At 41.7% G+C, this 21,564-nt stretch overlaps 2 protein-coding genes across 2 annotated transcripts in view; one reads left to right on the top strand and one right to left on the bottom strand.

Moving 5' to 3' along the window:
• The window catches only part of LOC100707400 (high mobility group protein B2), a 642,043-nt gene that overhangs the window by 587,422 nt on the left and 33,057 nt on the right, over nucleotides 1-21,564 (bottom strand). The gene's annotated exons all lie outside the window — the stretch shown is intronic.
• Nucleotides 7,804-21,564, top strand: part of sorcs3a (sortilin related VPS10 domain containing receptor 3a) — a 241,040-nt gene continuing 227,279 nt past the window's right edge. The window contains exon 1 of the mRNA XM_005470161.4: nucleotides 7,804-8,790. Coding sequence (XP_005470218.1) covers nucleotides 8,113-8,790 — 678 coding nt within the window. The 5' untranslated portion in view covers nucleotides 7,804-8,112. The remainder of the gene's footprint in view (nucleotides 8,791-21,564) is intronic.

The following is a 21,564-nucleotide window of genomic DNA, read 5'->3' as shown; positions in this document are numbered from 1 at the left end:
TAAACTTATTGTCACAGTGTTTTTATGAAGCTCATATTTCAGCTTACTTAATGATATAATTTACAATCTACAGTAAATGGAAATGTTTGAAATGGCTTTTCAATTGAACGTTAGCTGCGGTCGTGGCAGATCAGAAAATAGTCTTACAAATATGTTTTGGAATTGCTTTTCTCAGCAGCGTTTAAGTAATCAGATCTTAATAGTAGAAGGCCTGAATAGAAACACTTGGAATAAAAGTGATATCACAATCTTCTTGGAGGTTGAAAAATGACTTGAAGTGAGAATATGCTCTGGGCAGGGGAGGCACATTGTGGAAAACTTTAGCTCAGCTTCACTATGTTACATTAGTTTCACTATATCTGGAAAACCCCAGTTCACCACAGCTCACCACAAGACTAAAAACATTCCCACTGAAGCACTTTGGTAGCAAAGTGTGCAAAAAACTGAAGGGTTACTTTCTAATCTGTGGCAGTGGTTTTAGAAACCAGCTCGAGCCAGCGAGGAACACATGCATCTAATGACAGAGTGTGCAGTTTGTCTGCTTTCTGTAATTTGGTGCACACAAGTGGGATTTAAAATGTATGCAAGTTTCAATCAGTATTCCGAACATCAAAATGAACAATCTGATAAAAGAAGCCAACGTTTTCTCGTTCAACAGAAGAAACGCGTTAATTTGGCTGGGACGCTGCAGCAGCCGAGCCAACGCACTTTCAGCAAAACGCATTTCTTCTTCTGTAGCCTTCAGCAGACTTAGGGCAGGGCAACATAGCGAACATCAATATGGATCAATGTCAAACAGCTCTCTCTCTTTTTTTTTTTTTTTTTTTTTTTTTTAATTAAAAAATAAATAAATAAAAAAAAATAAAAAATAAAAAAAACAGCTCTCTCTTTTTTTTTAAATAAAAAATAAATAAATTAAAAATTAAAAAAAAAAGTCAAACAGCTCTCTCAAATACGCACGTCGTCTTTATGACGACCGCGCTCTGTAAGGAATCGAAGCATCATTTACTCAGCATAAAGCAGAATTCTCCACCTGAGTCACAACTGATTGAATCTTTGGCTTTCAAAGGGCGACCCTGCTGGAAACTGCGCTGATTTGTTTCTTTACATTCTTACTAGCCTGACACGTTAGTCCTGAAAGTTTGCGGGGGCGCGACGGTTTTCCAGGAAAACAAATTTAAATAAAAACACAAACTGGCAGCAACAATTACATCAATTATCCTGCAGATTTGAGATGATTTTCTGGCAGAAAAATTCTGATATTGTTCAAAGAAATTGTAAAAATGCATGCCAAAAATATTTAAACAGGACAGAGAGGTACGGTTAATAAAAATACAGTATTATTTACCTATTTAAGTCAGAATCATAGAGGTGACATGATGGGTTGTAACCAGCACATTTGAACGTCCTCCTTAATCTTTCTTTGGCCGTCCGTTGACTCCAGGCTGTAAGAAGAGATTCACCCACAGTAACCTTGTCACTACTTTTAGTTCACCTAGATGGTCACGTTTGATCCTAGTCTTAGCAGGTAAAGGTGTTGAAGGAGTGTGGGTGCTCACTTTAAGACTGATCTGACAGCTAGGCCAAGTGGCGCTGAAGTGCCTGAGATGAGCTCTGTTAAGCTGAAGTGCAAGGCCAAATTTCTATTATTCACATTTGAATCAACAGCATTGGATTGTTGACCCAACAATGGGAAATCAGAACCTTAACTGATAGCAGGTAAATGTGCACTTTTCTGCTGCCATGATTATATTTTTTTTTATCATGTGGTTGTTATAAATTTTAGACAAGGTGCTTAGGTGCAGGAAAAACGTACCCAATCAATAAGATCAAGGCTTGTTGTAAAAAGTGTTTTGAACGCTGGAAGCAGAAATGTTACCTAACAAATGGTTATTCGACTTACTGTTGCCTTCCTATCAGGTCAAAGCAGTCTGTCCATTCTCCTCTGACCTCTGGCATCAACAAAGCATGTTTGTGCAGAGAACTGTATGTTTTCTCCTTCTCTGACCATCCTCTGTAAGCCCCAGAGACGGCTGTGTGGGAAAATCCCAGTAGATCAGCAGTTTCTGAAATCCTCAGGCCAGCCTGTCTAGCCCCAACAGTCAGTCACTTAAATCAGCTTTCTTGACTGCTGTGTTGTTCACTGTGATCTTGGTCAAATTCTTTGAGTTGCTTCCGTGTACCTTGGCTGATTATAGATTTGCATAAAGAAGCAGTTGAACAGGTGTGCCTCATAAAGTACGTATAGGGTGCAATTTTCTCACCAGCAGTGCTTTTGTATCCAACATTTACTGATCCTGAACATTCCCAACATTTACATTTATTTAAAATATTATTGTCACTGCATGATCTCTGGATCACGTCCTCATCAGAAAGGAGGATTTATGTCACTTTGCTATACATGAAGCACTATTTCCCCCCCACTTTCTAATGTACTGGGGGAGAGTTTTCATGTCTTTACATTAATGTAAATTTCCCTTATTTAAGTGATCGCTTTCTGAAGATGAATCCTTCACCACTTTGTTTTGGGCTCAGTTGTTTCACTTCAACCACAGACGTGCTGAAGGGTGCTTTCACACCAGCCCGTGTAAATGAACTCTGGATCTTGTATTCTGGTGTGAAAGCTGCTGTTCAAACTTAATGAGTTACAATCTGCTGAATTTGATTGTTACAGATCTTTCATGAATGTATAAATTATTTACGAGATTAACAATCTTAACGTGTTCATGAGTGCATTTCTTTTACCTTAAACATAAATAACTGATTGTATATTAAACCTGTTTTATTCTTACGCCCTATGTCATTGTAAAGATGTCATTAAAAAGTGGCACAGAGACCAAACAGCGTTACGCATCCATTCAGTTGTAATATCAGCAGGATGTCTATTTTTTATTCTGTTTCTACCTGGTTCTGATCATTTGTACGATTATCTTGAGCAACGTCTAATTCTTCCTGTTACGGCGAAAAGACAGGGAGCAGCAGTGGGTTACTGTGAGTCGCACGTATCAGATTTCCCCAGATGGGCACATGCACTGCTGACGATTCTGAATATAAATCAGAGTTCAAAACTTGCACCGTGCTTTATTAAAGGGGACCAAAATTAATGCTGTGTTAGTTTTTTAAACTATGATTACAAAAAAGGTGTGAGAAAATACTGAATTATTGCAACTTTTTCACACTGACAAAAACACCAGGGCTAGCTGCGCTTGTCTAGCACACAGTCATCACAGTACAATCATAGTTCGATGCCTTCTTCCTTGAATTGAATCACAAACATGCTATAAAAAGCCATCAGTGCTGAATATTTGATTGTTGTGCGAATGTTGAATATATACATTGATTTTATGGGTCTTGAACATTGGTGGTGCAAACAGGCTTCAACAATGTAGCCCCAGTGCTACAATTCAGCCACTTGTATAAAAGCGTATACACCCTGAGACATACAAACAGGTCTTTTGGAGTTGTTGTTGTTGTTATTTTCTAATGTTGTATCAAAGATCAATTTGGAATTGTCAACTTTTTCCTGTTAATTTAGGTTGTTTTCATTGAACAGTGTGTTCACAGTGCTACGATGATGTTGCATCATGAAATGTTAAAGTTTTATAACTCTGGTGTATTTTGCCCAGTTTGTGTAGTTAGCAGCTACACGTCTGTCTGACTGTGACAGGAAGTCAGTGTTATGTAAAACAGATATCATCAATTTAATGAAATGAATGAAAAGTGCATGGTGTTTTTTACATGCACATGATTTACAGCAACATGGTTTGTAATTTAACAGTGTTTTATAATGTTACACTGTAGCATGGGCACAGCAGCCCAATTCAAAGTCTTTGTTTCTAAATGTGATCGATAAACCTCAAAGTGCATGAACACCTGAGCGTCGCTATTTTCTGACTTATTTTTCAAAGCTTTTCTTTTGAACTCTTATAGTTTACACCCACTAACTCTCGCACTTCATAAAGATGCTTAAAAAGTGATATTCAATGCTTTTTTAAATTATATGATGAAGATGAAGATTTTTAGAGGCTTCGCTGCAGGGAGGACAAAAAGAAGGACCGGCTACAGATCTGCAGCCCTGGTTCAGAGAGGACTTGAGTGTCATTCTCAAGGACACTTGCTTTTCATAAAGGGTGGTCTCCAATCCCCCGTCGGTGTGATCACAAAAACACTTCTCTAGGACATGAAATGTACGCTGCTCCTTTTTGCTCCTTCAAGATACAAAATACATCTTACTTGGATGTTTGATTGATCTGAAAAATTCCATTTGATTTATTGTTAAAAGGGATTAATAATTTCCACTCCATTAGTAAGCCATGGTAATTGATGAATGGCAGCATCAGAAGAGATGAGAAGTTTCATTCACTTTCATTAAAATCTCATTACATGTCCCTCTGAAATAATTCAGTCTTGGCAACTGGTCCCCGTTACAGAGTTGATCGGAGCTGCTTGAAGCTTTTCTTCAGAGATGGCCGGTTTAACAAAAGTCCTTGTAAGGCAGGAGTCGAGAACGTGGCCTGGAGGGCAGTCCTCCTCACACACTTTACCTTCTGATCTTTTACATTATCTTTTACCAAATGCATAAATTCAGGTTCTCTCCTAGAGTTAAAAAAAGAAGAAGATTGATATAACATTTCCAAATGTTTGATAAATATATAATTGGTGTGAGAAATCAGCTGAGCTTATATAGACTCAGGGGGGAAACTAGGCCCAACTCAGGTGTCCTGAGGTAACAAAATTTAGCTGAACACACATTTTTGCCTTCATCTGTACAAAAAAATCAAGGCCATCTGTCTTTTTGGATCAGTACAAAGTATAAGCTAAGCGAATACTAATATCTATAGCATCTGTAGCATAATACTAAGCACCATGACAGCTCGGTGGCAAAAAAGCATATAGCTCAAAAATGCCACACTGTCAAAGTATTTTGGAAAAATACTGAACAATGCATATGATAAAAAAAAGACGTGTATTGAGAACAGCCAGTAACTCCTGCTGAAAAAAATCCTGCATATTAGCTGAGAATGCTCTGTCTTTACCAGCTATCTGCAGACTTTGTGTATGCTGTTTGCTGCTGAGCCATGATTGTAGATGTGATTGTGTGCTTTTGTGCTATTGCAATGAAAAGATTATATGAAAAGAATTTTCCAGAGCATTTCTCAAACAGCTGATAGAACAGCTCCAACAGTAAGCCAGGACCTTGTTTATCAGCTTTAATCATAGGAGGGGTTTTAAAGACATAAAACGCTCCCTGAATGACGGAGCGCCACACAGAGAATCGTTTTTTCCTCAATGTAAAAAACTTAAAAACAAAAATTAAACAAAACAAACACAAAAATCTTTTAACTTCATGTACAAGCAAGATATTTTCATTTTCAGTGAGCAGATGGTCTCCATGGCAGGACAGTATCCAGTACATATTCATGTGCTGAGCCAGCTTTCATAAAAAAAGTATGAATAACACAGAAAGCCATAACATGCGAGTACCTTACATATTGTCTCACTGGAGTTGTTTTTAATGCCCAAAATTAACCAAGCAGTGAGTGAAGGTGAAGGTGATCGGCCTCTTACTCTGCAAACATCTTTCCAGCCTCCAAAAATTGCATTTTTTTGGTTTTTAAATAGGGTCGCTGTCTGTCAGCAGCTAATATCGCCATGGTAGGCGGGTCAAGGAACCGACATCAAGAACACTTTATTCGTGTGTGACGGGATCTGATGCCGTGGGACAAGAACATGTTGGACACAAATGAGCCAACCCTGAGCTTAAACCTAAACTCCTGTGATTTCAGGAAGATAATAAAAGTAGACACTATACAAATGTCTGAAGTCCTGCATACTGTTTGATATACAGTCCAACTGAATCACACAGTCCAAACATAGCTGGCAGTGGAATCAGGCTTTTGGTTAAAAAATTGAGATCTGTGCTGACCCAGTTAACCATAGAGGACAGCTGAGGATGTGGGACAGAACGTAAGGGGTCTCCCGTATTAAAATACAGCATTCGTGAGTCCTCATTTGCTCCTGCGGCATGAGGCACAGACGTAAAAGCTGATGGCTCTTCTTGCACAAAATATGGGGATTGTGTTTTATGAGAGGATAGCCTCATGCTATGAGAGCTGAGACTGAATCAAAAAGGAAGATTGCTTAACAATGAGCTCAAACTTTCCAAAAACCTCTGTCAAGCTGAGGGGCGCTTCAGATTCAGGTGATTATTCTCTGTAGGGTTCACATCTTAACAAATTCTCATTCAAACTATCATCTGCATCTGTAAATGTATAAAATATAGCTATTTTAATCTACACTGACAGCTGAGTTTCTTCATACTCCTTAGATTAAATGTACACACGAGCTCTGAGGCAATGCAAAAGATTCGCATTACTCCTTATTATGAATCCTGCGCTGGTTCCTTCCAGATCATACTTTTTTTACACAATGCGATGCGTCTCCTTCCTCTGCTGCTGTCTTTCTCACACTGATATGATTGGGAATTTGTTGAAATTCAGGCAGAGTCCCCTGAGTTTTCCCTGATGGGCAATTTGTGGGCAGTCAAGTTGATAGACAAGGACACAACATGCTGGATTGTTAATGAATAACCGTGCTGCACTTAGGCACACACCCTCAACAAAACCCGCTCCATCACAAAAACTCCCCCACACAGTTTTCCAGCACTATTTTTTATCACAGTTTCATCCGCGCTCTGAGTCCTTGATGCGCAGAAGGCGGTAGCACAGTATCCCAGCGCTCCCCTCCCTCCTTCTCTCATTCTCACATGCCTCTAGGCACTGCCTTATTTCCCCCCAAGGAGTGGTGCAACTCCCTGCCAATTCATCCCAATCCATCAGTGAGTGTTCTCCCCCCACTCTAACACACACACACACACACACACACACACACACACACACACACACACACACACACACACACACAGTGCCATCAGACTGACCTGCCTCTTTTTCATTCTTTTTTTCATTTTTCATGTTGTTGAGACAGAGAGACAGATTGGCATGCTGAGTAGGGACATACAACACAAGCATGGGAAATAAGAAGCCAGTGAGTGCTGCTGACTGGTTAGCTGTGTCTGTGTGAAATCATGACAAAGTCTAATTTCACCTCTTTAAAAAAGTAGTAATAGTCAGAATAATGAGGACAACAGTAACAAAATGACAGCAAAGTTTAAAAATGACTTCATTTTCTGGTCTGCATTTTGGTTTTAGGACTCTCCCACATTAGCTCTGCATGTGTTAAAGCTGAGAGTAATTCAGATTTATCTTAAAGTGGACAAAGGTGCAGCTCCTTACTTATTGCTCTGTCTGAAACAAGCTGTTTTTCCTGCTCTTTAAAGCCATCTCGACTTAAACCCTGCTTTCTTGTAATAGGCTGTAACTTGAAAACAGAATATTTGAACAGCAGCTGGTTGTATGTGTTCCCACTTAAAAAGTTGTCTATATGAGTTGATCTCAGAAGAGATGTCTTCTGAGTGACGTCATACAGAGCCAAGTGTGTGTGTGTGTGTGTGTGGGGGGGGGCGTTTAGAGGCTTTTTTCAACATCAATTCATGAAACTGTAACTGAGCGGAACCACATTTGTAGGCACGGTGTGCTGATCTGAAAGAAATCCGCACCCCTAGGAATCCGCTTATTAGGTGAGTACATGACCACTAACAGTAAAAAAAGGCCAATTTTACTAACTCCATGGCAACTATATGATATTTAAAACGTCTGATATTATATGGTAGGTGGCATACAATGACCATTCTGTATTTCTCAGATCTAAACAACTTCAAAGAGCTGGAGGAGACTCAGCACCACGGACAGCGCCCAACTCTCTCTCTCCCTCTGCTTCTCTCTCTCTCTCTCTCTCTCGCTGTCTCTTCCGGGCGCACACTCGGCAGCTGGCTGCGATACAGCTCCTCCTCTCTCCTGTGTGGTGGCTTTCCCGACCAAAGATCCTTGGACGTGAACAGTTTCGCTGAAGAGCACTTTTCTCTCCCCCAAACGAGCAGACGGACAGCCAGGCGTCAGTTATTCCACATCGACCTGAGACAAAGGAGTTAAGGTGTCGGATAAGGTCTCCAACCGTCCTACACCGCCCCCCCTCCCCAAATCTCTGTCAGCGATGGAGACTTGGGCTGGCTTCTGCCCAGGCTTGCACTTATCTCTGGGTATCTGGGTGATGATAGCCGCTCATACCCTACAAAATGCCAAGGCGGAGATAACTTGCGCATCTTGCCCGACGCCAGTTCAACTTCACCAGGAGAAATTAAAGCTGGGGATACGCGCCGGCCCGACAGAGGAGCTTGCCACCCTAAAAAACATCCGAGTGGAGTTTAAGGAACTCGGAGTTACCGACCAGGATACTGAAATGGACGGCGACCGTGAGGCTGGGATTTCTGCCGAGGGTGCCCCCCAGTTCCCCCAAGATGCCAGTTTGGATGGAGTTAGTACGCAGGAAGGTGCACCCGGGTCCAGTGAAGAAAGTCGCCGCAACAATGATAAGGGAGAGATGGCTGAAGACTCTGCGCTCCGGAGAGCAAGGAGAAGCGGTCATGAGTTTGCCGAGTTCGGCGAGAACGGGTGGACCGGAGGGGCCGGCGTGGATGCGGGCTCTCCGGATGAGCGGGGTTCTATGTTAGACGCGCACAAACAAGGCAGGTCCGAATTCAGATGGAACAGGGACGAAGGGAGAGGAAATACCCGCCAGGACGAGCCCAAGCTCACCAGCAGCACTTTCGCTCTGACTGGAGACTCTGCGCATAACCACGCGGTGGTCTACTGGTCCGGACAGAACAGCAGCGTAAGTACAGCCCCGCTTTAATATCTGCCCTATTTTGTTTTCGTACTGGTTCCTGGTCACACTCTAATTTCACGCCAGCTGTGCCGGCGGGGTGTGATATTTCCAGCAGCTCCGTGACGCGCAGAGCTCAGACTTTGTACCGCGGAGTTTGGGTTCGCTGTTAACAGGTGCACTGCGAGCTACAGACGCGCACCCGTGACGCGCACGGGCTTGTTGTGCAGCACCGTGAGTCGCGTATTCCGCCTCGACCTTTGACTCTACCGTGAATTACACACGACCCCCCGTGTCAGTTCTTTCTTGTCTTCTGCTGTTTGGTGAACAAACACTGCGTAGCTTTACACTCGTCAATGATGACTTTAATACGGATTTTATCGTCATTTATTGACGCAGCGGGGAAAATATTTATGACTTATTTGCAGCATATCGGAGATATGCGAGTGCATGATTCATCCCTGTGACGCGAAGGTTTTCATTCGAATTAAATGTGGAGGAAAGGAAAGAGGGAGTCGTAAAAATAATGCAATCCCCGGTAAGTCCCCAAATTCTTTAGGCTGTGTTTCTCCTCTGGAGGACTGTGTGTGCTTCACCTGAGTCACCGAAGAATGAATGAATTAGCTTTACGACTATTTATAAATATCAATCCTGTAAATTAGAAATGAAGAAAACCATCCCTGTTGGATCACCACACAATTCCAAAGCCGGTGTTGGGAGATGAGGTTAGGTTAGCCCCCCCCCAACACACACACACGCACACACACTGCATTATCACGTATGAGATGTGCGCCTCTTTGAAACAATAATGTCTAATGACTTGTTGTTATTGGTTATCGTGATTTATTGTTATAACATCTAAACATACAACGAAGACTAGATGGTCAATTTAAGACCTTATTGGAATCATAACAGGTTGTTGGCTGTAGGACAACATACAGTGTTCTAATGTAAGGAGTTTGTCCAGGTCAAAGCCAGGGGCAGGCTGCTGCCCTGCTGTGTGAAGCTGTACAGCAGCGATATAGTTCCCAGAGAACCATTTACTTAATTCTAAAATGACACTGACCTCGTCCGAGCCTGTTTATGCATATGAAATATATGAAAATCCTGCCCTTCTTACACAAGTGGGCCCTCATAGGAAGAGAATAATGAGCCAAAATGAATGTAAGTCATTTACACAACCGTGTAAGCTCACAGGGAGCCGTTGGGCTCTTCTTTGTGGTTTCACAAGCTTAATTTGTTGTTGTGGCTGCTCCGCTGTCTTTACTCCATTTGTAAAAAAAAAAAAAAAAAAAAAAAAAAAGAACAGAAAAAATCCCACATATTCAGTCTTGTCTGAGCTGATTATAACATGGTGCATGAACTTGTTTTTTAACCCGCAGTGAAGACCGAGGTGCTATGAGGGGAACGTGTGTGTGTGTGTGTGTGTGTAAGTGCATGTGTGTGCGCTGGTTGGAGAGGGTAAGGAGGTTATTGTGTGTGGCTGCCCCCAGCTTTAAATCTTCAATAATTATCTCAAAGACTTGGGCCACTGTTTCAAAGTCTCTTTCGCTTTCATGGCGAAAAAAAGGAGGAAATCATGTCTGGCCTCAAGAGCATTGTTCAAAAGAGAGGAGATCTGTTCCTTAATCTTGATTTGCTTTTGGTGCTTGATCTGCTGATGAATGGAGGGGAGGGAATGAGCGATTAAGCTTCAAGTCTTTTAACCTATCTGCAACAGTGGTTCAGTTAGAAAAAGAGTAAGTTGGGCAGCTAGGACTAACCGCTTGGATGGATGACCAGGCTTATTCAGCCACTTCAATCTTGACTGTCTGTGGCCTCATTTATTTTTCATCTCTTTGAACTACAGAGACAGTCCTCACCAGAAGTGTAACCACCTTTGGTTGCTTTACACACTCAAATTCTCCTGAGCTCCCGTTGGCCTCATGGTCAGGACACAGGTAGCCGCAATATTGACTCTTACCTAATATTGTGTCGTCCTCCTTGTGCTGCCAAAATAGCTCTGATGTTGGGCTCGTTGGCTCATGGCCTCTGTGGACTGTACTTCTTCATAACTTTGAGGAAATGATGGTGGAAAAATTGGTCTGCAGACCACTGCTTCCAGACTTTGTCTTTCAGTACTTTTTTCCCCCCATTGACTACAATATTTTGTCGACTTTTACAATTCCTTTTATCTTTTAAAATTAATGCACGTGTCTCTTTTACATTGATTGTTATCTAGAATCTGTTATAATATAGAAACTAGGCCACCACTTCAGGCACATTTTGCTTGTCACATCTATTTATCATAAACCTTTTAAGGCTTTAGAAGACATGTGCTAAGGTTAGTGTTGAGGTCACGTGAGAGGCGATGTCCTGCACAGTATCAATCAGCACTGTTTTTAGCCTTAGCCAAAATCACCATCCAGATAACAACAGCCAAATAGTTGATGGTCAGAGACTGATTTCATGTAAACAACTGATGATTCTAATCTAAATTCAGACCCGGGGTCCAGAAGAGCCCTTCTCTGTCTGATATTTGGTAAGATTTATTAATTATATTTTAACAGCTAACTGCTATAGTATTTTTTTTATGTCTTAATCAGGACAATTATAGTCAAGAAAGACTGAGATTTTGATTTTCACAAATTTATATTTGCTTGAAATGCTGTCTTGGGACCTGCTTGCCCTTCCATGAAGGGTAGAGGTGGAGAAAGCAGCAACAAGGAGCTGCATCGGAGGTGGGTTGCAAAGTGGCTAGCAGATGTACAGCAACTGAAGGCCTATACAATATAGCTGGATGATTTGTACAGTATGAGCTGATGTGGGTATTGTGATCAGCTGGAGGACAAAAAAAGGACTGGCTGACCTAAAAAAAAAAAAAAAAAGTCGACAGTAGATGATCCACATCTGAAAGTCATTTCCTGGACCCGAGATGTTCATTGAAGCGTGATCAGAAACAATCTCAGTGGAAGTGTGGCTGTCAAGAAGCCATTTTTAAGGAAGGGAAACAGGGAAAAAAGGTTATGCCAATAACACAAGCGCTGTGCTGAAAATCAGTTTCTTGTGGAGTGATAAATCCCAATTTGAAATTCTTGGTTCAAATTATTAGCATGTAAAGAGGAAGTCAGGAGCGCGATACAGTGAGGCTACAGCCATCTCTAAATCACAGCAGAGGCATGGTATGATGGAATTATGAAAATAAAGTATTTTGATCCACCATATAATATCATCTGGAAAGCATCTGATTGGCTTTATTTTTCAGCGTGATAGTAAAAAGACACAGTGGAACCAGTCATGGATTGGCCTCCCCATAGGCTGGATATCAATATTACTGAGGCACTGTGTCATCTTAAAAGAGAACAAAAGACAGAAACAGCCAGAGATAAGCTTTGAATGCCTTTGCAGAAGTCTGAAGAACTATTACTAAAGACTACAGAACAAAATTACAGAAAGCTGCCTGAGAGAGTTCAGGCTGTATGCAAGAATATAGGTGGTCATGTCAATTATTGACCTTTAACCTCATTAGCATTGCACAAAGTCTGTTTTTACCTTACGTACTGTGTTCCCATGTAAATTTGCACATTTCAGTAAATCACTGCACGTCTTTATAGTTTCTTTGCAAACTATAAAGACACGAGGGGGTAGCTCAAGCAAACACCATGTATGTGTAAGATGCAGTCACTGGTTTTTTTGATGTCATTATTTGATGTATTAATCTGAGTCGGATGATGTGGTTATTAATCCATCCATTCATCCAAGTTATATAAATTACCTCTATAAGTTATATATTGGATCATACCATGAGTTTAACCATTAATAATGGAGGTTAGTAATGTCAATCTAAATAACTGATAAAGAGTAATAATGTAAGAACTGCTAAAATTAGAACTATTTTATACATACGCTTCTTTTATATTTTTAGTATCGGCCACATGATACAGTTCAGACATGTGTATGAGAATAAACACCAAAATTAACAGGTTCATGCACAAGTTTCAGTACAAATATGCAGCACACAGTTTTTTACATGAAACATTTTGATTGTGAGATTCTTGCTAACTGAATTTATTATTTTTAATGAAGATGCATCCAAGCAGTTTAAAGCATACTTCACATTCAGTCTACTCAATATTTCCTTTGTTGAAATATTTAAATAAATTATAATATTTAAATAGAAAAAGTGTGCAGAAACCTGGATCCAGTGATTCGTCAAAGTCATCTGCACCAGGACCATCTGCATCATGTGGTTCAATGCAACCTGCCTCCAGGTTTAGCAGTTGTGGTCGGGCCACTGTCAATAAAACAGTTGCAGAATTTTGTTGTCCTTTTTTTCTGCTGCTCAAATTTGGTTGAGTTGCAGCAGAGAATTTTTAGAACAGGCTCCATAAGATCAGTGTTTACTGACTTATTGTTATAAGGCTCATATTTACTCTCTGTATAACAGTTTTGATTAGGCAGGAGAAAAACTGTCTGCTTTGGCAGAGTTTTCATATCTTTCTCTGGTTTTTTGATGGGGACAAGACGATTTATTGGATTTGAAAGTTCTCCCAAGTGTCTCCTATCTATAGAGCCCAAGGTTATTCATTTTCCTCAGTTGTAGTGGTTACTGGCTGGACTGAGGGACAGTTTGTCTGGATAAAATTAAAAACAAGCTGAAGATTTAAGTAGTTAATCAAAAAGCGGCCTGTGGTTAATCAAAGATGGGTGCCACAGGAGGCCCTACTTGGACGTTAGCAGTGGTTATGTCACATCACATGCTTCCGCGTGCTCTCAGGAGATTCTCAGGGAGATAACTCTTCCATCCAACAACCATGAACCTGGCGGCTCAGAACACAACATGTATGTTGATCACTGGAACCTTTTCTGACCAACAACTGAGCAGAGCCTGTGCCCCATCCAGTGACCTTTAGCCAGCTTCTCACCACAGCCATTTTGAATTCCTCTGGATTAAATGCTTAAATGAAAATGCACCACAGCTGGATGACTGGTGTGCTATTTGGCTGACTAGCTGCAACATGGACCATAAATTCACAACATTTTTGGTTCAGAGACTTTCTCTCAGCCTTATTTCAGACAGACTGGTCGGCCGTGTCTTGCACTGTGACTACCTGTGGGGGGACTTGACACTGCCGTGGATTCCCCGGGGGTTGGTGGCGTGTCCTCTGAGGCGTGTACACAAGGCTAATGCGCTCTCACTGTCTCTGTGTATCTGTCGCTGATCTCCCCCCTTTTTCTCTCTTTCAGTCTGTCGTCGTGTGTGTCTTAATGTTTCTGTCTCAAGCTTAAGCAGGTTACATCCCAGCCTTAACCTTAGATATTAACTGGCAGTGTAGCGGTAGCCATGTTGAGAATAACTGTCATTTCTAATATTCATGAACATAATTCCAATGATGCATTCCTCCGGTGACGTGACAAGTTCTTTCCTGAAGTATTTTTGAGCCAGCCAGCCTCCCAGCCTCAGCAGTCATGGGCATAATGGCATTGTGACTGACAGCTTGAATACAAAATGGAAAGCTTTAGCAGTGCCTCTTCTAGTGTGATCTTGAAACATTCATCTCTTCTAAGGGAACCTTGAGATCCTCACCCATCAGCATAATCTAAATGAATACATTCCTTTAAGGAAGCTGTGACCATAAGTACCGGCATCGGGACGTCAGCTTTCCGGCTGCTGCATCTTTGCTCCTTGATGACTGTTTCATGTTCTCTGACACACGGTGCTGTCTTTGTTGTCCTCTGTGGGTTTTAAAGGGGTTGTTGAAGAGTAGTATGGAAAATTAACATAACCCACTGTGGGTATTGCTCGACTTGAGTGGTCTTTAAAGTCGTGAGAACTCATGCCGAGGCAGGTCGTCCGTATCTGGCAAGTCATCAATAAAGCTGACTGCGTGTGTTTGAAATTCTCAAATCCCTCTTGAGAACCGAGGGAACACGTGCAGAAAAAAATGTCATGCAGCAAACACGCACACGCGCACATGCACCCACATACACACACGTGCATTCTGGGTATCTATAAGACATTAAATGCTATTTCATTTCCTCTGCAGGGTATCAGATTCTTCCTGCACAGGATTCAGAAAAATTATCTCTGTTTTGAAAGAATCTTGCAGAAATGTTTTGAGGAGACTGCTTTTGCACAGTCTGATCATTCTTTGCAGCACAGTTTGTGAAAGAAGGTTCTAGAGACTGACCAACAAGGACGGAGCATTCACGAGCGCCGTCTCCACTGCGAGGGGAGGTGATTTAGGATGTAGAGACAGACCGCGTTCCCTCTCACTTTCCATCAGCCCATCTTCCCCCTCAGCCTAAATTACTGATGCTAATACATTATAAAGTTGTTTCTTTTCTTGCCTCTCTTGCTACCCTGGTGGCTGTCTGCTCTGGAGGAACAAGAGGGTGAAAAACTAGAATATCATAAATAATGAAACCCTTCCAGCGAGCCCCAGCTCCCTCGTCCCTCCCTCTACCCTCCCTCCTTCCCCTAATCCCAGTCTAATTAGTGTCTACAAATTTGTTTCTCATCTCCTGTTTTCTTGGGGGTTTTTTTGCAGTGGAAGTATGATGTCATGGCAAGAAGCCATGTGCCACAAAACATGAATGGAGAATGGGTCTTGACACTGGCCTCCGGAGCTAGAGTCTTGGCTGCAGTTCCCAAACAGTCGGGGTCAGGCTGCTGCTCGCTCTTGACCTACTGATTTCACGCAGTGTGGTTTTAAAAGCATGTCATGTTGCATAATACTCTCACTGGGTTCAATGTGTAGAATGAGTCACTTAATGTATGTTGGGTCATTTCTCCTTTTCATTTCTGAATGTGATTTTAGCTCTGTAGAATAAAAGGCTAAAAAATTTGCATGGGATGCGAGCACAGCTGACCATTTTAAATATATCCAGAAAAACAGTTACGGATAAAATGAATACACACATTCCTATCAGCAACATCTTACCCACGTGACTGCATGCACAAAACTCCCCTTGCCAGAAGTTAACTAGGTCAGCACAGTTTTAGCATTTTCTAACTTCTGCTAAAGGTCACCAGATGCACTTAAAGGTGTCACATAATGTTAAAACTCTCCTCAGCGTGGAAACGCTGCCACATTAAGGAAGCCATTCAGGAAGCCATCCAATCAGGATGCATTGCACCTGCTACTGCAGCATGCCGCCGATCTTGGATCACATCAAGCTGCTAAAAGGCTTTGAAGCTATGAGCATGTGCGGAGTAGAAACCCAGCCGGTTGAACAAGAGGCTTTAAAGGCTGCGTTCGCCAAACCTAATGGCCTCATTATGTTTCCTGTGTGATTGCCACGGTGGCTGAAGCGTTGATGGGAGCCAACTCTCTACGACTTCAGAGAGTTGAGTATAATCATACGCTTGGCCACTGATCCCGGTCGGCAGTACAAGGGTGCCGACATTATTCGCGTGAGTCAGAGAGAAGGGGGTGTGTGAAAGTACACGTGTGTTAATTAAACTGATACATGCCAGTGTCACGATTGATTTTGTCTCATTTCTATTATACCGCATGGCTTTTTAACATCTGGAACATGCAGGGCATTTGGGGTATCGTCTAAAAGCGGGGAGTAGCTTCGTCCCACTGTCCTTCTCCTTGAGCTGTGAGTGTGAGACTTTCCAGTCCCAGAGGCACGCCGCATCTTGACCTTATCCAGTTTTTTTCCGAGCCAAGTGCGATACCTTGTAATGTTGATGTCCCTTGCCATTTCCCAAACATGGGCAGGCCAGGGAGAGCAGCCAGGCGATGAACACATAATAATGTCAGACCACAGTGAAGCGATAGACCGCACGCTGTGTTTCTCTCTCCCTCTCTGCCTCACCGTCTCTTATCCTCTCTGTCCTGCTTCAGCATGGTCTGTTTCTCCCACACACTGATATACATTCATTAGGTCACAGATGCACAAAACTGCAGACGTCCAAACCCACACAGCATACCTAAAAAAGAAAGCCCATGTAAAAAAATAAGACATGAGCACACACACACCCTCAATCAGTCTCAGTATCATGTCTCACTCTCAGTCAGAGTGAATGGTGTCGTGCCTGGAGGAGGTTGTCATTGATGGAGACTAATGTTGACACATCACACCCCAGGACCTGCAGTCAATTAACACATTGTCTAATTAAAGTGATCTACTGGTTTATCCATGAGAGATTGAAAGTGGCTGTAAAATGTGTCCACACTGCGTTAATTTTACAATCAGGTCCGCTTCTTTATTTCCATTTGGAGTTTAATGGTAATAACCTGCTTAAACATCCTCCTATTACCGACCAGATTGCGTAAGCATCTTTTAGCGATGGCGGCGGGAGATAGATGCCCCTGAATTTGGATATCTATTTTCTGTTAATACCCCTTTCAAGCTGCATAAAATACTCCAGTACGTGACTGAATTTCTGACTGTCCACACTGTTTGGTGTGGAAGTCAGCCTGAACGTTGCCCTTTAAATAAATTATCCTTCAGCTGACTATAAGTCGTTTTTCTCCCCCCAAGCTTTGCTTCTACTTCCTTCCAATGGGGACCGCATTACGTTTCTATCAAACTCAGTAATTGTCTCTTATTTACCCAGCCCCCACGCTGAGCGGCTTTTAAAATTTTAATGGCGCTGTAAGAGTTGTTTGGACCGCTTGACGGGTACGGCGCTAATATAAGGCTGTCTTATAAAGGAGAGTGTGAGTGGTCACGGATATCAATGAATTATTAATCCTCCGGCTCTTTTATAGGGATATTCTGTGAGGGAGGACCTGGCGCCGAAACACAAAGTACACTGCCTCACAATCCTGTCGTGAAAAATACCGTGAGCCTGAGGTGTCGCTAACGATCCCTTTGGTTAGTCAGTGAATAGAGGTGTCACTTACACCTCAAGGTTGTGGCATTTATTTCCCACTGAGGCCGGTTACAAAGGTAAGCGCTCATTATATTTACTGTGATGGTGCTGTAATGAAACTCGTTACATTTTGCCTGTTCCTGTGAAGTTACCGTCTTTCACCGGTACACTTTGAGGCTGCACAGGACTTTGTGGTGAGCTGCATTACAATTAGTGGTGTTTCTATTTTTATTATACTTTCAAATTCATCCCATTGGCCTCAGAACCTCCCATTTCTATTGTCAAGTTCAACTTATTGAGTTCCATAATGGTGCGTTTAAAGACATTTTAGTTATAATATCAGTCTACTACACAAAAAGGCAAAATTCAATAGAGTCCATAGAGTCAGGGTCAGTTTGTACGGGTACCTGGGTCTTTGGGTTCTTGGATCCTGGTTTATTTCGTTATGTTTCCTACTTTTGTCCACTGAGAAGTTTAATTAGTACTTCTAGTTATGGTTGTTTTTGTATTTGGTCCTGTTCATGTTTGGTCTTGTCTGGGTTTTCCTCCCCAGCATTTCCTGTGTTGTCTTCATGTTTGTCTAGTTGCCTGTTTTCCATAGTCACGTCTCTGTGTGTGCTCCCGGTACTTCCTGTTTTACTTTGGTAGTCTCCGGTTTGGGTGAGCCATGTTCTGTTTTGCTCTCTTACTTCTGTTCACTTGTCATTCTTGTGTATTTAAGTCCTTTGTTTTCTTCCGTCCAGTGTCACGTTCTCCCTCATTCCCCGCTGTGTGTCCTACTTGCTGCCTAGTTTCATGAGTATTCCCAGTTTAGTTAGTTTTCTGTTTTTCTGCCATTCAGCAATAAAGCTCAGTTTTGAGTTTATCTTTTGCCTCCGCGAGTCTGCATTTTAGGGTCCTTTCCTGCCTGCCGCACACAGCATACCTGACAATGTTACCAAGATTCTGGTGTCTAACTGACATCATGAATCTTCTCTTTTTGTTCCAGTGTCATCAAGTGTTATTACAACACTGCTGTCTGTTCTCTCAAAGATAAAGGTTTAACTTAAGGCAGGGTGGAGACATTGTTCAGACAGCAGATGAAGATTTTGGTGCCTGGACACCAAAATCATGAAAATTCTACCAACTTTCGGCATATTGTAGATCCAGCTGTATGGATTACTCTTGCGTACCTGAGATGGTCTCCGTTTGTAGCTTTTAGAAACTATGTTCTGCGATAGCACACCACGCCAGACAATGTGAGGGGAGCTGCTGTCACATTTCTATATTTCTTTCTTACTGTATATTTTTGCATCTGTTCATGTTACTGCTGATAAAAATGCAACAGAGCAAACCCATTAGTGCCGATTTGTTTTCTCTGAAGCAAAAGCAAAAAAGGAATTTTAAATAAACATCATTTATTGCAGCATTATTGCTGTTGATCACATCGTTTCTATGCATTTTTGTTTAAGGAACACATTAAAATAATAAGCGGCATTTAATGTGTTTTTCAGCTCATCATAGCTTGGATCTCTGGGAGTTGGCACCTGGATCCAACAGACAGCAAACTGTTGCCACCTGTAATCAAGTTTGTTTAGCTAATGCACAGAGGACTGAGGCTGTGGCATTGTGCTGCTAGTCAGCGTCTGTCTGTTGTCAGCATAGAGATGAGAGGAGACTGTATTTGTCCACGTGCGCCGCTCTTGTTTGCTGCCAGGTATGGCTGCAAAGATTCTGGAAACTAGACTGCAGCCGCCTCAGGCTGTCACAACTGTAGTGATAAACACCTTAAATGTGTGAATGTGTGTGCTTTGTGCATTTTTTTGTATCATGCATGGACTTGTGTGCAACAGAGTATGCTCTTTTACAGAAACTATGTGCTAACAGGCGTTGATGTCAATGGATGTGAGCCACAACTAATGCAAAAAATAATGATAATAAAAAGAAAACCAGTGAAAGAAGCTGAATTAAGAGTTATTAGCAGTGGATTATTTATCCGACAAAGCAAAGCTGAAAACTTTGGTCTTTGTTTTTCCCCCTGTGGGTCCTTTGTTTGCCACAGCTATGGTAAATAAATAAAGGTAAAACTGAGGCGAAAACATGCTGTAAATGGATATATAATCACATGTAGCAACACCATAATGAAAAAGAAAGTGCTGATGTCTCCTCTACTTTACATTAACCTCAGCAGCTAAATAATTTGTCTTTTTCTTGCTGCCGTAATAAAGTCGTCCCCGAGCGGCCCCACTCCGACCCTCAACATTCATTTTCCCATTTCCTGTGTTTGTTTCTTAATTCGCCGCGTCTCGAGTTGGGGTTGTACAAGCAGTAATGTTGAGTAATGAGTGGTAACAGGCACGCAACTAAATAAATACCCTTAGTCTGACACTTTTTTGTGAGTCTCTTTTTGCCTGCGTCAACAGCACAGTGATTTTCTGCAGTGTGGTGGCTCGTCGTGCTGAGAGCAGCACATAAAACAGCAGCCTGGATAAGGGCTTGTTCTTTTTTTAATGTAAAGCCACCTTTTTTTTAAATAATGAGATGAGCCTCTTGAATATTCACTTTCATTGCCGTTTCATTTGTTGATAAGCACATTTACTCATCTCGCAGTTCTTAGTAAGTTTCTCGCCCCAAAGTAGAAGCTTAAAGCTTTTAAATCCCAGTAATTCTCAGTGAAGGTAGCCACTGTACTGCCCCAGTCCTGTCACAGAGAGACTGATAGGGAGCCTTTACAATCAATGGTGCTCAGTATCATTTCTGGTGTGTCATATACCTTCAGGCTACAGTGAAAATAAGGTGAGTAACAGTAGAGTTACGCTGAGACTATTTTCTTGTGGTTTAGCAAAAGTAGCAAGCATTTCTCAAGAAGTCTGACACTAACAATGAATCAAATCACTAAAACTTAACAAGGTTCAGCTCCAGCGCTGACATCAATATAAATTAGCTATCAGAAAACTCTCTGCACAGCCTATTGGCTTCCTTCTGCTCATCACCGATGATTGCTTGGTGGTGGTGCGATCATTTAAAAACCCCAAAGTTAGCAAACAGCTTAGGTAGGAAGTTGGATGTGTGGTGAATTTCTCCACCCACATATTTGCTTAGAGAAACCAAAAGAGAGCTGGAACACCAAAATATGTCACAAATAGATTATTTTTAATTTGTATTTGCATGACAGCTTTAAACTGTATTTGTGGATGTCATGGTGAACTGGTCCATGCTGTGACTTCATTTCAGTTCAGTTTATTTACAGCACTGTGCAAAAGTTTTACGCAGCTGAGAAAACATGCTTTAAACAAAGAATGCTTTCAAAAATAAAAGTGTTAATCATTTATTTTCATCAATCAACAAAATGCAGCGAATGAGCAAAAGAGAAATCTAAATCACATCAATATTTGGTGGGACCACCTTTTGCCTTCTTCTAGGTCCACTTGAACACAGTTTTTGAAGAAACCCAAGATGTTTGGAACAACCTACCAGCTAAGCACAGATCCTCTGTGGATGTAGGCTTCCTCACATCCTTCTGTCTCTTCATATAATCCCAGACACACTCAATGATGCTGAGATCAGGGCTCTGTGGGGGCCGGACCATCACTTCCAGGACTTCTTGTTCTTAATGACTTTGGCTGTGTGATTGGGCTCGTTGTCCTGCTGCAGAATACATTTGGGGCCAATAAACAATCATTTATATTTCTGAAAGCATTCTTTGTTTACAGCATTTTTTCCACACCTACCTAAACCTTTGTACAGTACTAGTACAGTACTATAGCACTAAATCATGACAACAAATGCCTCAATGAGCTTGATTTCCATGACAGAATCATGCCTGATTTTAATGAAACTCTTCCAGGACATCACAAACAACACTAAACTTCTTGTCTCTTGTGCACAGGGTTTTCTCCAGATATTTTCCTTATTTTTGGTTGAATTATTCATAGGTTTGTGTTATTGTCTTCACAAACTAATAAACAAAAAAACGTGGTCATGGCCTAAGAAAT

The sequence above is a fragment of the Oreochromis niloticus genome, linkage group LG6 (assembly GCF_001858045.2).
Source record: "Oreochromis niloticus isolate F11D_XX linkage group LG6, O_niloticus_UMD_NMBU, whole genome shotgun sequence".
NCBI classification, from domain to species: Eukaryota; Metazoa; Chordata; class Actinopteri; order Cichliformes; family Cichlidae; genus Oreochromis; species Oreochromis niloticus.
This window is presented reverse-complemented; position numbering and strand designations above follow the sequence as displayed.